Below are 16183 nucleotides of genomic sequence, written 5' to 3' on the forward strand. Positions count from 1 at the left end.
ATTTAGACTTCCAGAAGGTATTCGACAAGGTGCCACATAAAAGATTATTGCTCAAGATAAAGAATCACTGGATTGGGGGTAATATTCTGGCATGGGTGGAGGATTGGTTATCTAACAGGAAGCAGAGAGTTGGGATAAATGGTACATTCTCGGACTGGCAACCAGTAGCCAGTGGTGTTCCACAGGGGTCGGTGCTGGGTCCCCAACTATTTACAATCTATATTAACGATTTGGAGGAGGGGACCGAGTGTAACATATCAAAGTTTGCAGATGATACAAAGATTGGAGGGACAGTAGAGAGTGAGGAGGACATAAAAAACCTACAAGGGGATATAGACAGGCTGGGTGAGTGGGCGGAGATTTGGCAGATGCAATACAATGTTGGAAAATGTGAGGTTATGCACTTTGGCAGGAAAAATCGGAGAGCAAGTTATTATCTCAATGGCGAGAAACTGGAAAGTACTGCAGTACAAAGGGATCTGGGGGTCCTAGTGCAAGAAAATCAAAAGGTTAGTATGCAGGTGCAGCAGGTGATCAAGAAGGCCAACGGAATGTTGGCTTTTATTGCTAGGGGAATAGAATATAAAAACAGGGAGGTATTGCTGCAGTTATATCAGGTATTGGTGAGACCGCACCTGGAATACTGCATACAGTTTTGGTGTCCATACTTAAGAAAAGACATACTTGCTCTCGAGGCAGTACAAAGAAGGTTCACTTGGTTAATCCCGGGGATGAGGGGGCGGACATATGAGGAGAGATTGAGTAGATTGGGACTCTACTCATTGGAGTTCAGAAGAATGAGAGGCGATCTTACTGAAACATATAAGATTGTGAAGGGGCTTGATCGGGTGGATGCGGTAAGGATGTTCCCAAGGATGGGTGAAACTAGAACGAGGGGGCATAATCTTAGAATAAGGGGCTGCTCTTTCAAAACTGAGATGAGGAGAAACTTCTTCACTCAGAGGGTGGTAGGTCTGTGGAATTTGCTGCCCCAGGAAGCTGTGGAAGCTACATCATTAAATAAATTTAAAACAGAAATCGACAGTTTCCTAGAAGTAAAGGGAATTAGGGGTTACGGGGAGCGGGCAGGAAATTGGACATGACTTTAGATTTGATGTTAGGATCAGATCAGCCATGATCTTATTGAATGGCGGAGCAGGCTCAAGGGGCCGATTGGCCTACTCCTGCTCCTAGTTCTTATGTTCTTATACCCTCCACTTGCCTGGATGAGTGCAGCTCCAACAACACTCAAGAAGCTCGACACCATCCAAGATAAAGCAGCCCGCTTGATTGGCACCCCATCCACCATCCTAAACATTCACTCCCTTCACCACCGGCGCACTACGGCTGCAGTGTGTACCATCCACAGGATGCACTGCAGCAACTCGCCAAGGCTTCTTTGACAGCACCTCCCAAACCCGTGACCTCTACCACCTAGAAGGACAAGGGCAGCAGGTACATGGGAACAACACCACCTGCACGTTCCCCTCCAAGTCACACACCATCCCGACTTGAAAATATATCACCGTTCCTTCATCGTCGCTGGGTCAAAATCCTGGAACTCCCTAACTAACAGCACTGTGGGAGAACCGTCACCACACGGACTGCAGCGGTTCAAGAAGGCGGCTCACCACCACCTTCTCAAGGGCAATTAGGGATAGGCAATAAATGCTGGCCTTGCCAGTGACGCCCACATCCCATGAACCAATAAAGAAAAAAATCTCCTTATGTACCTCGGTGTCAAAATTTTGTCTGATAATCGCTTCTGTGAAGCGCCTATGTTAAAGGCGTGATATAAATGCAAGTTGTTGTTGTTGCTAACCGTGACCCGAGCCTGTGTCGATGCTAGTCTTGATCCCACTCATTACCTGAGGTACTCATAGAGACCATACATGGGGAGGAAGTCAATGTCAGACAGGAACATGTAGGGCGTGTTGACGTGCTTCATCGCTATGTTCCGCAGCAGATTGACGGGGTAGAACTGTCCCTCCTTGTAGACGATGTGGTACCCAACGTTGCTCCTGCTCATCAGGACCTCCGATCCCTGGGCGTAGCGGAGGAACTGCTGGGCCTCGGCGTCAGACAGGTAAAGCGCAAGGCTGATGGGACCTTCCCAGTGCTTGCAGATCGCCTCCAACATCTGCAGCCTGAGAGAGAGAGCAGCAAAGTTGATCAACTGTGAACGTATGGCTATTCAGAGACTACAAACCCTGCAAAACATTGTACCAACAGGAAGAAGTTTCTGCCTGTATACAGTTCCCACTTCTTAGAACGGCCACGTGTAAAACGGTCATTCGCTTATATCTGCCAAAAAGCGATAACTATTATCCACTTGCATTAATGTCAATTTCAAAGTTTCCGGTTCTAGCGTCTTAAGTGCTCTAAGTGGTGTGGGGCTACAGTCTGTATTGAGCACTGACTTAAATAAAGCTGCAGGTCAGAGTGGAGCTGAAAAGAACTGGGCTAAAGATCACTACACAGAAGGAACATTCTCGTTATACAGTAGAGTGCTGTGATCGCGCTATCCCCATTGCACCGACCATCGCGTATAGCAGGAAAATCGCACTGGCACAAACGCGCCTGCTCTAAGTGATGGGGACTGTAGATATCTTTTACACCCAGTGAGCTCTATCGTGGAAGAATCCAATCTAAAGATCCGCTGAGTAGCTGAAGGAGATGGACAACCACACAAGAAACTGTGGCTGGGAGAAGGTCTGAACCCTTGATAGAAACCAGTGGACTCCACAACCTCAAGCCACCCTCAGCTGTTTGTCTCCTGCAATTCATACCACCAGAAGGTTACAGAATCCTATCTTTAGGCATCCATAGCTCCGAACCATCCTATTCCTGAGGGAACTAGATGCCGACACCGGGCGGCCAATAATTGGAAATTGCTCCATTTCCCACCACTAACATCCCCTCACCTTGAAGAACGCAAAAATAAAAAGGACAAAGCTTTCTAACCTGTCCATCGAGAGCTGGGCCACCAGCGTAACCTCTGTGTTTTCAGCAGCAGGCTCGAACTCGTAGTGCAAGAAATAGAGATGGGTGCGATGGACAGTGAATCTCTCCCTTCGGAATTCGTAGCAGGGGTCGTCCTCATCCAGTTCTAATAACTGCTTCTGAAGCTGAGAAAACAGAAAGACATGAAGACTAAGACAAATGCAAAGTAAAAGGAACAGCGTTGCATTTAGTGGGTCAATACACCCATTAGACCAGGGGTGTCAAACTCATTTTAGACGGTGGGCCTGATCTGACCTCCTAGCACTTGCTGTGAGCCACATTCAGCAGAAGTTATTTGGACCCACTGTTTCTGCAGGTTTTAGCACGCGGTTCCTCAAACTCTCCCTCAAAACTGTTTTGCTCACCCAGCTGTTCCATGGGCAATCCATAACTTGCCTTTAACAGAGGCATCACTAACGTGGTGAGTATTAGCTGCTTTATCAACAACTTCAGTTATGTAGAAACTAGAGAAGCCGGGATTGTTCTCCTTTGAGCAGAGAGGGTTAAGGGAGATTTAATAGAGGTGTTCAAAATTATGAACGATTTTGACAGAGGAGAAAATATATCCATTGGCAGAAGGGTCGGTAACCAGAGGACTCAAATTTAAGATAATTCACAAAAGGACCTGGGGGGAGATGTGGAGAATTTTTTTAATGCAGCGAGTTGTTATGATATGGAATGCAATGCCTGAAAGGGTGGTGGGAGCAGATTCAATAGTAAATTTCAAAGGGCAATTAGATATAGACTTGAAAAGGAAAAATTTGCAGGGCTATGGGGAAAGAGCAGGGGAGTGGGACTAATTAGATAGCTCTTTCAAAGAGCTGCCACAGGCATGATTGGCCGAATGGCTGCCTTCTATGCTCTATGATTCCATGACTGGGCTAATTCAGAAAAATTCATCTTCACGTAACTTTCTCGCATACTACTTATATTTCTCACCTCGTTTGCTTCATAGCGTCTTCGAATATTGCAATCTTTCACCACAGCTACCTGTTGCTAACAAATCAAACACGTGGACTTTCCATTTATGTCCACACAGAAATACAAAATTAATTTCATAATTCATGTGAACCTTCCGGTAATTTAGACAATTTGTGTTGCATGTGTTCTGGGATACAAACTACACAGTTTAAGAGGGGGGAGTACAAAAGTGACAGCTAAGACTATTGACAAGGCTTAAAAAAAAACAATTATTTCTGTTTTCGAAAAGACTAGATTTTCTTTTGTAACAAAGGCACTGAAGCTGGTAGCAATTGTGCTTTTTCTTCCCCCAAGTGAGTCGATGGTTCGGCTGAGGCAAAATAACTGAACTTTATTTTTAAATTGAATCATTGAGTTGTTAGATTTATTATCACCATCAGCAGAGTAAATGGTGCAAATAAAAGCCTATCAACAGATTTAGGCATGGACACATCCGTCTCGCCAAGATTTATAGATTTGCATCATTAAAATCCCAGCCACCAGGACAGTCTCCCCCTCCAATCCCACCTTTCAACTGTTCCCCTTTGTCAGACCCTTCACTACAGTCATGAAGCCATAAGAATTGTGTAGTTGCAACAAGATTGCTGATAAATCAGCATTTTTCTTTCAACTACAAGGGTACAACGTAAGCATTCTGTATATTAATTATTTTTTTGTGGTTTCTGCTTCCATCTCTCACTCCCCCTGTCTGTCTGTCTCTCTCTGGATTGTGGTGCAATGAGTGTGCTTATTGGGCTATTAGGCCCTCCTCACTTTAGCTCAGCCTGCTCTGGATGGTCTTACTTTACAAACTCACCTTTTCCTTTTCTTACTCCTCCAAATCAAACATTTAAAGTGAAGTGTCCGGGAGTGCGGTGTGCAGCTATGATGACATACTGTGTAATACCTTGCTACTGTCGGATCCAGACGTTCATCACCTACCCAAAAAATAATTTACGCCTGGGCCTAACAAGACAACAGCCCAGAACCAGGGCTAATTTGACTTTGTAAGCAGGGTATGTAGGATCGATGTATACGCAAGAGATAAAAACAAATCCATTCACCACCTTACATTTCTGAAAAAGATGTTCAATTCATCTCGATATCATTCCAAGCATTCGAAGATAAAAGAATACCTGAGCAAGTGGGGTGCTCATCAAGAAATTATTACAAATATGCTGCATAGAAATACATAGAATTTTACAGCACAAAAACAGGCCATTCAGCCCACTGGTCTATGCCGGTGTTTATGCTCCACATGAACCTCCTTCCACCCTACTTCATCTCACCCAATCAACATATCCTTCTATTCCTTTCTCTCTCATGTTCTTATCTAGCTTCCCCTTAAATACATCGATGTTATTCGCCTCAACCAGTCCATGTGATAACAAGTAACTTCCTGCTTCCTGTAATCTCTTTTATTATCACTTCCTGCTTCCTGTAATCTCTTTTATTATCACTTCCTGCTTCCTGTAATCTCTTTTATTATCACTTCCTGCTTCCTGTAATCTCTTTTATTATCACTTCCTGCTTCCTGTAATCTCTTCTACTGTCACTTGTCACTTCCTTTAATCTCTTTTACTGTCACTTCCGGTAATTGTTTTTACTGCTACTTCCTGCTTCCTGTAATCTCCTTTACTGTCACTTCCTGCTTCCTGCAATCTCTTCTACTGTCACTTTTTCTGAGGCTGAACCTAACCGTCCGTCTGCAACATTGGTGTCCTATTTGATGCTTTGATTTTAAAATACCCATCCTTACTTTCAAATTCCTTCATGGCCTCGCCCCTCCCTATCTCTGTAACCTCCAGAAGCCCTACAACCCCCTGAGATCTCTGCGCTCCTCCAATTCTTACCTTTTGTGCATCACCAATTTTTATCGCTACACTATTGGCAGCTGTGCCTTCAGCTGCCTGGGCCCTAAGCTCTGGAATTCCCTCCCTAAACCTCTCTACCTCTCTCTCCTCTTTTAAAACGCTCCATAAAACCTACTTCTTTGACCAAGCTTTTGGTCACCTGTCCTATTAACTCCTTGTGTGGCTTGGTGTCAAATTTTGTTTGAAAATCGCTCCTGTGAAGCGCTTTGGGATGTTTTACTACGTTAAAGGCGCTATATAAATGCAAGTAATTGTTGTTGTTCCTACTTGCTGTAATCTCTTTTACTATCACTTCCTGCTTCCTGTAATCTCTTTTACTGTCACTTCCTGTGATCTGTTTTGCTATCACATCCTGCTTCCTGTAATCTCTTTTACTGTCACTTCCTGCTTCCTGTAATCTTTCACTGTCACATCCTGTAATCCTTTCACTGTTGCTTCTTGCTTCCTGTATTCTCTTCTACTGTCATTTCCTGCTTCCTGTAATCTTTTTTACTGTCACTCCTTGCTTCTTGAATGTCGCTTCCTGTTTCCTGTAATCTCTTTTACTGTCACTCTTGCTTCCTGTAATCTCTTTTATTGTCGCTTCCTGTAATCTCTTTTATTGTCACTTCCTGCTTCCTGTAATCTCTTTTACTATCACTTCCTGTATCATGTAATCTCTTTTATTGTCACTTCCTGCTTCCTGTAATCTCTTTTACTGTCACTTCCTGCTTCCTGTAATCTCTTTTACTGTCACTTTCTCTCACCTCTTTTATTGCCATTTCCAGCTTTCTCTCTTTTTTAAAGTCCTGATGTATTTCTGAGTTCACAATAATACTTTAAAAAAAATCATTAGACTGTTGACAGATCCGAGGCCCAGCATGACACCATCTCCTGGGGCCAACAGTCTTTGTATGTTTACAGCTCACACACTGTGAACACGATTATTACAATAACAAAGCTACTCAAAATGGTCAGGATTAGCTTTATTACTCCAATAAGAACCGCATGAAACTAACAGTGACACTGAAAACACAACTGAAATTAAAACTATAATTTCTGCTTGCCTGTCATTTCCATTTCCCCCATTCTTTGCCCTTCTGAGATCCAATCTATTTTTCCCAAACAGTTTCTCTCTAAAGTGAAGTTTAAGATTTTCATCCTCCTTCTCGTTTGTTCCATCCATTTTGGAGGTGGGAGCAGATTGAGAGGACAGTCTCGGTTTTAATTCGGGCGTGTTCGGCGCGGAGTGGGAGAGGAACCCCCACGGACTGCTCGGCCTGAAGCCTCGGCCATTTTAACTCCCTGGCCTCATTTACAATTCTCTGCACTGTCTCCTGCCTGAAGCCGGCGGGCGAGAGGTTGACGCGACAGGAGTCCCCAGGGAACGGTCCCTGGCAAGGTAAGTGAGGAGTGTGGTGGGGGGGGGAAGGAGTCCGAGTGGATCGTGGCTGAAGAAGGGGAGGGGGAAGCCTATGGAAAAGGAGGCCTAAGGTTTCCTTGTTGGGCCAGGAGGGGCTTTTGCTCATGGGTTCAGCGCAGTGCAGGCCTCCCGCTCACGGGAGTTAAAATGGCGCCACATGTCCCACCATTTAAATTAGGCCCCCTTTCCTCTGGGGCGGGCGGCCTTCTTGTGACTGATTTCAGGTAAGTTAAGATGGTGGACACTTTCGGAATGCACTGCCACCCCTCCAGCCATCTTCACTTGCCCACCTCCTGCACCATTCACCCTGGGCCGGAGAGGGATTAAAATATCTCCTTATGTTTTCATTGGTTTTAAAGACTGTTTTTTCATCCAATCCAAAAACCCAGTCTTGAGAGATTGACATGACACATGGTTTGGGGCCCTGCTGGCAGGCGTATTTGTGGGTGCTGCTGGGAACCCAACATCACCTGGATGAATCATTGTTCTAGGTGGTGTTTAGATGGTGTGAGGCCCAGTGATCAGCTCTTCAAGGATGGCCAAAGCAATTAAATAAAGCAAACAGAATAAGACATTAAAAAGTAATGTATTTATTCAGGGCTTCCAACAGCAAAGGGGACAGATTGTAGGTTGTGAAGATGACTGACCCAGTTACAACTGGAACTTGAAAATCTGCTTCATTGACATTAAATTAACTGGACACAGGGCTGCAGTACAGTCCTGCACTTAATCTTTTGGAGACCAACTATACCAAGTAGAAGACTCTAGAATATTCCAAACTTCTCCCCGCCCCCTTCAGATTAAGACCTTTTCTCAACAGTCAGATTCTTCGTTAAATCGTAATGGTGGGTGTCGAGATCTTGGATAAAGACTTTAAACTGTACCTCGTCACAAAGACCTGCACAGGTACAGTCAGTCAGTTACCATTTGGTTAACCTAGTGGTTCTGGTTACTGGACTAGCAGTCCAGAGGTTGTGAGTTCAAATCCCACCATGACAAGTTTGGGAAATTGAATTCGGTAAAATCTGGCACCAGAGAAAATGACTTTGAAAGCTGCCGGATTGTCATAAAAACCCAACTGGTTCACTGGGGTCCTTCAGGGAAGGGGACCTGCTGTCCTTTCCCGGTCTGGCCTAAACGTGACTCCAGTCTCATACAACATGGTTGACTCTTAATGCCCTCAGGGCAACTAGGGATGGCCAATAAATGAGACCTTGCCAGCGTTGCCAACATCCCAAGAACAAATATATATAAGTACTGTTTGGAAAGCCATAAATACCATCCTGCAGGAGTCAAATGGGAATGTCACAGCCATATTCTACAAACGACATAAAAGTAGCACTCACTGTGTGACCGGATTGATTTATTTTGCAGTGTGCTATATGCCGAAATTATTCGACACAGGAGGGAAATGCTTATTGCCGTCCCTTCATTGCTGGTCTTGCTGTTTTTTGGCAAGCCTATTGAAGGTTGTGATGACTGAACACGACAATGACAATTGGGTCTGAGAATGAGGATGTATCTCATTCTGGTTTGAAAACATTTTTTTCTTTATATTTTTTCCACCCCTCTTCCTCTCGAATGACACAGAAATTGAAACACAGAAGCAGGCCGTTCGGCCCAACCGGTCCGTGTTGGTATTTATCCTCCACACGAGCAGCAGTCCTAATCCCAGATGTTCGGCCTGTTCCCATGTCCCTTTATCCCCCTTTCCTTCAACCACCTATCTAACCTTTTCTTAAATGTTGACATGGTCTCTGCTTCAATTGCTAACTCCAGTGGTGTATTCCACAGCCTCACAACTCTCCATGCAAAGAAGTTTCTCCTGCTCTCTGTCCTAAATCTCTTCCAGTTAATCTTTATATCTATGCCCCATAATCATTGGAAACAGTCTGTTTCTATCTATTCTGTTCCATCCCATTATAATTTTAAACATCTCTAGAAAATTACCTCTTAATCTCCTCTGTTGTAATGAAAACAGCCATTTCTTTATATTATAACTCGCGGCATTCCAGTGAATCTATGCTGTACACTCTCTATTGCCTCAACATCCTTCCTACAGTGTGGAGCCCAAAACTGCACACAGTACTCCAATTGTGGTCTAACTAAGGTTTTATATAGCTTCACCATTACATCTCGACTTTTATATTCTACACCTCTTGCCATAAAACTGAGTATTTCAATTGCTTTTTTTATGACCTTATCCACTTGAGGTGCTGCTTTTGATGTCTTGTGAACCTGAACCCCCAAATCCTTCTGCTCTCCCAGTCTTCCCCCATTCAAAGTATTACTTTTAATTTTTTTTACCAAGATGTATCATCTCACATTTACTGACATTGAATTCTACCTGCCATCTTTTTGCCCATCTCACCATCTTATGAACTTCCTCTTGGTCCTCAGAATTATTTACTGTGCCTCCTTATCCTCAAAGTGAAGACTCTTCGCAGGGTCTGACTCGATTCTTTCCCAGGACTCTTCGCTTCCCTCAGTGGTCCCTCACCACCATAATCTTCAGGCTTTTAAAATCCAATGTAATCACCACTGCCTGATTTTAGCTCATCTCTTGCACTTTTTTCAACCTTGGTGGTGTCCTGGACCATGGGCCCTTGACCCTTTATCATCATTCTCAATAAGACCAAAGTGCTGAATGGAATCTTCACTGGGGCTTTTAACGCTGGAGGGCAAGAGGAATCTTAGTCTAAAAACCGAAAGGTTTCCAGTTTGCAGAACTGTTGAGCGAGCTCTACGTTTCTGTCACTAGATGGCAAAAGAGTGGTTTGGAATGATATTGCAGAACCTTCTCCGCTAGACTTATAACCAGAATAGGCAAATCTGATAGAAACAGACTCTTGACACAAATACATTTTTGCACGTCCTGGCTCCATGGAATAGGTTTTTCTGTCCATTTGAGTTTTATTTATCATAAGAAAGAAGAACCAGCTAGAGAACCTCAATTTGTACCTCATAATGTGCGGGATTTAAGGGTGAACTGAACCTTCAGTGAATTGAAAGAACTTTGCCTCGTGAGCATGGTGATGAGAACGCCTCACGCACCTTACTGTGCTCCACTCAGAAGCTGGGCCCAAATCCACCAGACTCTATTCAGTGAGAGTTGCTGGACAACCCTCAGGACTGAAAGCCAAGGCGCATTTTTCCCCTCATTCAGCCAAGGAGAGTTGCAGTATCCTAATTGCTGACTTTGACCAGGTAACTCAGCACAAGCCAGAGATCAAACCTGGGACATTCTGGACCAGTACACCATCGGCTGGTGCCGTTACCCACTTGGCTTTGAGGCCAGTTTGCCTAGAATGTTTTTTTTGTGGCTCATTGTGAACTAAAATCCAACTGCACTAAACTCACTGGGAACTTGCGAGCTCATAAAGGAAAATCACACGGTGAAGGCGGATTTGATGAGACTTTTTTTGGGGGGTGGGGGGGATTGCAGTGCGGGCGGTTCAGTGGGGAGGCACTCACCTTGCCTGTACTTTCTAAAGAAAGACCGACTTTAATATATAGAGAGCCTTTCACTACCTCAGGACGTCCCAAAGTGCTTTACAATTAATTAAGTACTTTTTCAAGTGTTGTCACTGTTGTAACGTAGGAAACATGGCAGCCAATTTGCGCACAGCAAGGTCCCACAAACAGCAATGTGATAATGACCAGTTAATCTGCTTTAGTGATGTTGAATAAATATTGGCCAGGACACCGGAGAGAATTCCCCAGCTCTTCTTTGAATAGTGCCATGGGATCTTTAACGTCCTCAACAGAGAGCAGACAGGGCCCTCAGTTTAACGTCTCATCCGAAAGACGGCACCTCCGGCATTGCAGCACTCCCTCATTAATTCACTGGGAGTGTCAGCCTGGATTATGTGCTCAAGTCTCTGGAGTGGGGCTTGAACCCACAACCTTCTGACTCAGAGGAGAGAGTGCTACCACTGAGCCACAGCTGACACCTAGGAACAAATCAAAATGGTTTGAAAGACTCCCAGCCTAACAGTACCCTTCCTGTCGGAAAGCTTCAAACAGCCTCTTAGATGTTCTCCGCACTTACATTTTGACTGTTCTTGTCGACCTCACTGGGACAGCCAAAGAGTTCCCGGCGCAGGAGATTCCCATCATACTCCAGGAACGTCAGGTAAAGGTTCCGGAAAAACTCCACATGCTTGTTCTTCACTCGCAGTTTCTTGGGAGAATTCCAGTGGATCACCTGCAGGACAACAAAGCACGATCTACGTCACATCCACAAGCCAGCACAGGAAGGGCATTGGTACATATTTCACAGTCCCACCACAATGAGGAGCTGACCCACTGCCACTTTATCTGGAGCTCCAAGCACTGACCATTGCTAAACTTCCGTTGCCAATCTCAGTTATTCTTTGTTGTTAATTCAATATTACTTGAAAAAAAAAATCAGATAATCATTATTAACTCTGCCCTTCAACTTATGTTCATTGCAACTGGTCTCAGCTGGGAAGGAGGGCGGTAGATGACGCTACATTGAGAGCCGCAGCCAGTTGGAGGTGACGGAGGGCGGAAGAGGGAGGGTTTAGGGGTGATGCCAGGAAGCACTTCTTCATACAAAAGGTAGTGGAAATCTGGAAATCTCCCCCCAAAAATTGTTAAGGCTAGGGGTCAATTGAAAATTTAAAAACTGCGATTGGTAAATTTTTGTTAGGCAAGGGTATTAAGGGATATGGATCAAAGGCGGGTAAATGGAGTTGAGATACAGATCAGTCATGATCTAATTGAATGGCGGAACAGGCTCGAGGGGCTGAATGGCCTACTCCTGTTCCGAAGTCCAGGTGAGGTGCCAGTTTGGGGAGCCTCTGGTACCCGTTTTGCAACACGGCTTAGTAACTATGCACCTCCGGCATCTAACTCCAGCGAGGGTAAGTCTCTCGTTCCCAGACGGTGCAGCTCAAGCTTGCGCCTGACTTCCTGAATGGTCTCGCAAGGAGTGCCCAGTTAATGCCAGTCTCATGGGAATGCGCCGCACCTTTCCCTTGGCTTTCAGCTGGCAGCTTGCTTGCAGATTGGCTGGCGGTTTTGGGGGTGTTAATCCCAGTTCCCCGGACAATCTAGTTAGAGCTTGCATCCAATTTCCATCACTCTGGGCAGTCTCACGGGGTCCGATTTTAACCTTGGTTGTTGTGGGGTGGGTTGTGGTGGGATGCCCGCTTATACGCTCCATTGAATTGGGCAGGGTACACATCAGGCATCTGACCAAACACGCCCCATTCCCGTCGGGCGGGTTAGGTTAAAATTGGGCTGTGTTATCCTCACAATCGTCAGCTCCTGGATTTGTATTTTTTTGGTGGGTTGTTCAGGGATGCTGACTGGACCTTCAATCTGTTTTCCAAATCAATCCTAATACTTGTCACAATAAACCAGTACTGTTAAACTGAATTCTGTATTTTACAGTATTTAAGCAGATTTTTTCTTTAACAGAAATATACATTATTGAAGGGATCTCCGTTATGAGGAGGGGTACAGCAGACATGGAAAAAGCACAACAAAGATTCAGGAATGACAGGCTGCGGTTAATTATAAACGCTTTTTGCTTGGTAAGGAGAGAGTAAGGTGGGATCTAATAGAAATGTTCATAATTATGAGAGATTTCAAATTAACGTTGAAAGATTGATTCTGTAACAGAGGGGCAACGACTCAAGAATATCTCTAGAAGAACCAAAAAGAAAAAGACTTGCATTTATATAGCGCCTTTCACAACCTCAAGATATCCCAAAGTGCTTTACAACCAATGAAGTAATTTTGAAATGTAGTCACTGTTGTAATGTAGGAAACACAGCAGCCAATTTGCGCATAGCAAGGTCCAACAAACAGCAATGTGATAATGACCAGATCATCTGTTTTAGTGATGTTGGTTGAGGGATAAATATTGGCCAGGACACAGGGGAGAACTCCCCTTCTCTTCAAATAGTGCGGTGGGCTCTTTTACATCCACCTGAGACAGCAGATGGGGCCTTGGTTTAACGTCTCATCCGAAAGACAGCACCCCCGAGGGTGCAGCACTCCCTCAGTACTGCACTGGAGTGTTAACCAAGATTTTGTGCTCAAGTCTCTGGAGTGGGACTTGAACCCACGACCTTCTGGCTCAGAGGGGAGAGTGCCACCAACTGAGCCACGGCTGACATTGAAACCAAGGGGGAAATCAAAATTTTTTTTCAAAACACATAGGGTTACTCGCCCATGAAATGCTTTGCCACAAGTGGTTATTGAGACAGAGTAGAAGGCCACTGAAAAGAGAATCAGATAACTATTTGAAAATGAATACCATAAAGGGGCATGGGGAAAGGGCCGGGAAATGGGACTAGAGAGCTTCATTTGAAGAGCAGCACTGGTGTCGATGTAATGGGCCGAATGGCCTCCTTCTGCAATGTTGATCCTGTTCATTTCTTTCTTAAAGTATTTAGTTCATAAAAAGTAAAAGTTGGGCATGATGCTGCAAAGATAAACAGAGCAATGCAACTTCTATCTGATGAGAATCATCTTACGGTTCATTACAATAACCGGTTATCCAAATAATAATATATACATAAGAGTAATGTACCATTAGAAACATAATATTCATTCCACTCAGAATGGGTCAGCTTCTATTAATCAAATTAAATTAAATTAAATTGTTGTGCTTGAGAATGAGTAAAGATTTGAATCATGGGAGGTGGGAAGATGCTTCGAACTTCCTTGTGTAAGTATAATAATTTTAATCAGCTAAATTGGAGACTTTTTCTTTCATTTATGGGATGTGGGCATCGCTGGCAAGGCCAGCATTTATTGCCCATCCCTAATTGCCCTTGAGAAGGTGGTGGTGAGCCGCCTTCTTGAACCGCTGCAGTCCATGTGGTGAAGGTTCTCCCAAGATTTTGACCCAGCGACGATGAAGGAACGGCGATATATTTCCAAGTTGGGATGGTGTGTGACTTGGAGGGGGAACTTGGAGATGATGGTGTTCCCATGCGCCTGCTACCCTGTCCTTCTAGGTGGTAGAGGTCACGGGTTTGGGAGGTGCTGTCGAAGAAGCCTTGGCGAGTTGCTGCAGTGCATCCTGTGGATGGTACACACTGCAGCCACAGTGCGCTGGTGGTGGAGGTGGTGGATTGGCTGCTGATCAAGCAGGCTGCTTTGTCCTGGAGAGTGTCGAGCTTCTATGTTTGTTTCTTTCCAGGTTCACTGTATAGAACAGATAGGCAGCAGGGAGTAGGGCAGAGAGCAGTGGGCAGATAAGAAATGGAAAGAATGATCACTAGATTGTTTTTGAATTGTGAAACCGGGCCAGAGAATGCAGGATGCCACCACGATCGAGAACCTGAGGTTGATCAAGGTGCAGTGATCAGATAGCACCGAGCTTAAGTTTCAATCTTTACATTTTAAATAAAATTACATTGCAGATGAAAACAAGTTGCCCAGAAGGGGATAAATAGGAGGGAGGAGTTTCCCTGGAGCTGCAGGAAGGATTTTCCTCTTAGGTTACGCCAGCTTTCCAGGGTCATTCAGGTGGAGGGGGACCTGTCCCACCAGATCTCCGCCCACCCGATCCCATCCCACCTGATCCCCTCCCACTCGATCTCCACCCATTTACTGGCCTCTATAGATCTTTCACTATCCTTTCCGCTGGATGCCAGAAACATCCGTCACCATTGCCAAATTAAATGACCCATCTCGGGAACAGCAATCAATTGCTGGGCGACTGATTCACTCTCCCTTACCTGCATTTCAGGGAGAGCAATCAACTGTAGGGTAAGTGCAGTAAGTTGTGTAGATGGGAGCAGGATGTTACAAACGGACATAAACAGATTAAGTGAGTGAGCAAAACCATGGCAGATGGAGTTCAATGTGGGGAAGTGCGAAGTCATCCATTTTGGATCCAAGGAAGACAAATTGGAATATTTACTTAATTACGAGAGACTAGTAACTGTGGCGGAGCAAAGGGATCTGGGTTTCCACATACACAAATCATTAAAGGCTCGTGGACCGGTACAAAACGCAATCAAAATGGCTAATGAAATGTTGGCCTTTACCTCAAGGTGCTGGAATACAAAGGGGAGGAGGTTAAGCTGCAGATGTTTAGAGCCTTGGTCAGACCCCATTTGAAGTACTGCATTCAATTCTGGGCACCACACTTCAGGAAGAATATATTGGCCTTGGATGGGGGGGGTGCAGCATAGATTCACCAGAAAGATACTGGGGTTTAAAGGGTTAAATTGTAAGGATATGCTGTGTAGACTTGTCTTGTATTCCCTTGAGTTTAGAAGGTTAAGGGGCGATTTAATTGAGGTATTTAAAATGATAAAGAGTTTCGATAGAGAGAAACTATTTCCTCTGGTGGGGGAATCCAGAACAAGAGGACATAATCTTAAAATTAGAGCTAGGCCATTTAGGGGTGAAATTAAGAAGCCCTTATTCTCACAAAGGGTAGTAGAAATCTGGAATTCTCTCCCCCAAAAAGCTGGGGATGCTGGGACAGTTGAAATTTTCACCAGTGAGATTGACAGATTTTATTAGGTAAGGCTCTCTCCCCCAAAAGGCTACAGGGGAGCCTCTTTTGTTGGGTGAGGGTATCAAGGGATATGGAACAAAGGCGGGTAAAAGGAGTTGAGGTACAGATCAGACATGATCTAATTAAATGGTGGAACAGCCTCGAGGGCCTGAATGGCCTATTCCTGTGTTCCTACTTTCATATTTTACCTCATTTTTGATGTTTTATGCAAAACAAACAAATTCCAGTTACTTTCACTGATCCTAAAAATGGAATCTATCTTCATCAATTTTTCATCAACTCACAGCAGAAGGGATGGAACTTAAAACAGTTCTTCTTCGAATTGCGCAGTGGGCTCTTTTACATCCACCTGAGAGGGCAGACGGTGCCTCGGTTTAACGTCTCATCCGAAAGACGGCTCCTCCAACAATGCAGCACTCCCTCAGTGCT

At 44.6% G+C, this 16183-nt stretch overlaps 1 protein-coding gene across 1 annotated transcript in view; it reads right to left on the minus strand.

The window, feature by feature from the left end:
* large1 (LARGE xylosyl- and glucuronyltransferase 1) overlaps positions 1–16183 on the minus strand; it is a 467112-nt gene that overhangs the window by 15095 nt on the left and 435834 nt on the right. The window contains exons 10-12 of the mRNA XM_067999920.1: positions 11291–11446; positions 2965–3128; positions 1869–2147 (exon numbers count right to left, since the gene is read on the minus strand). Of these exons, the coding sequence (XP_067856021.1) occupies positions 1869–2147; positions 2965–3128; positions 11291–11446 (599 nt within the window). The remainder of the gene's footprint in view (positions 1–1868; positions 2148–2964; positions 3129–11290; positions 11447–16183) is intronic.

Source organism: Heptranchias perlo, chromosome 18 (genome assembly GCF_035084215.1).
Source record: "Heptranchias perlo isolate sHepPer1 chromosome 18, sHepPer1.hap1, whole genome shotgun sequence".
NCBI classification, from domain to species: domain Eukaryota; kingdom Metazoa; phylum Chordata; class Chondrichthyes; order Hexanchiformes; family Hexanchidae; genus Heptranchias; species Heptranchias perlo.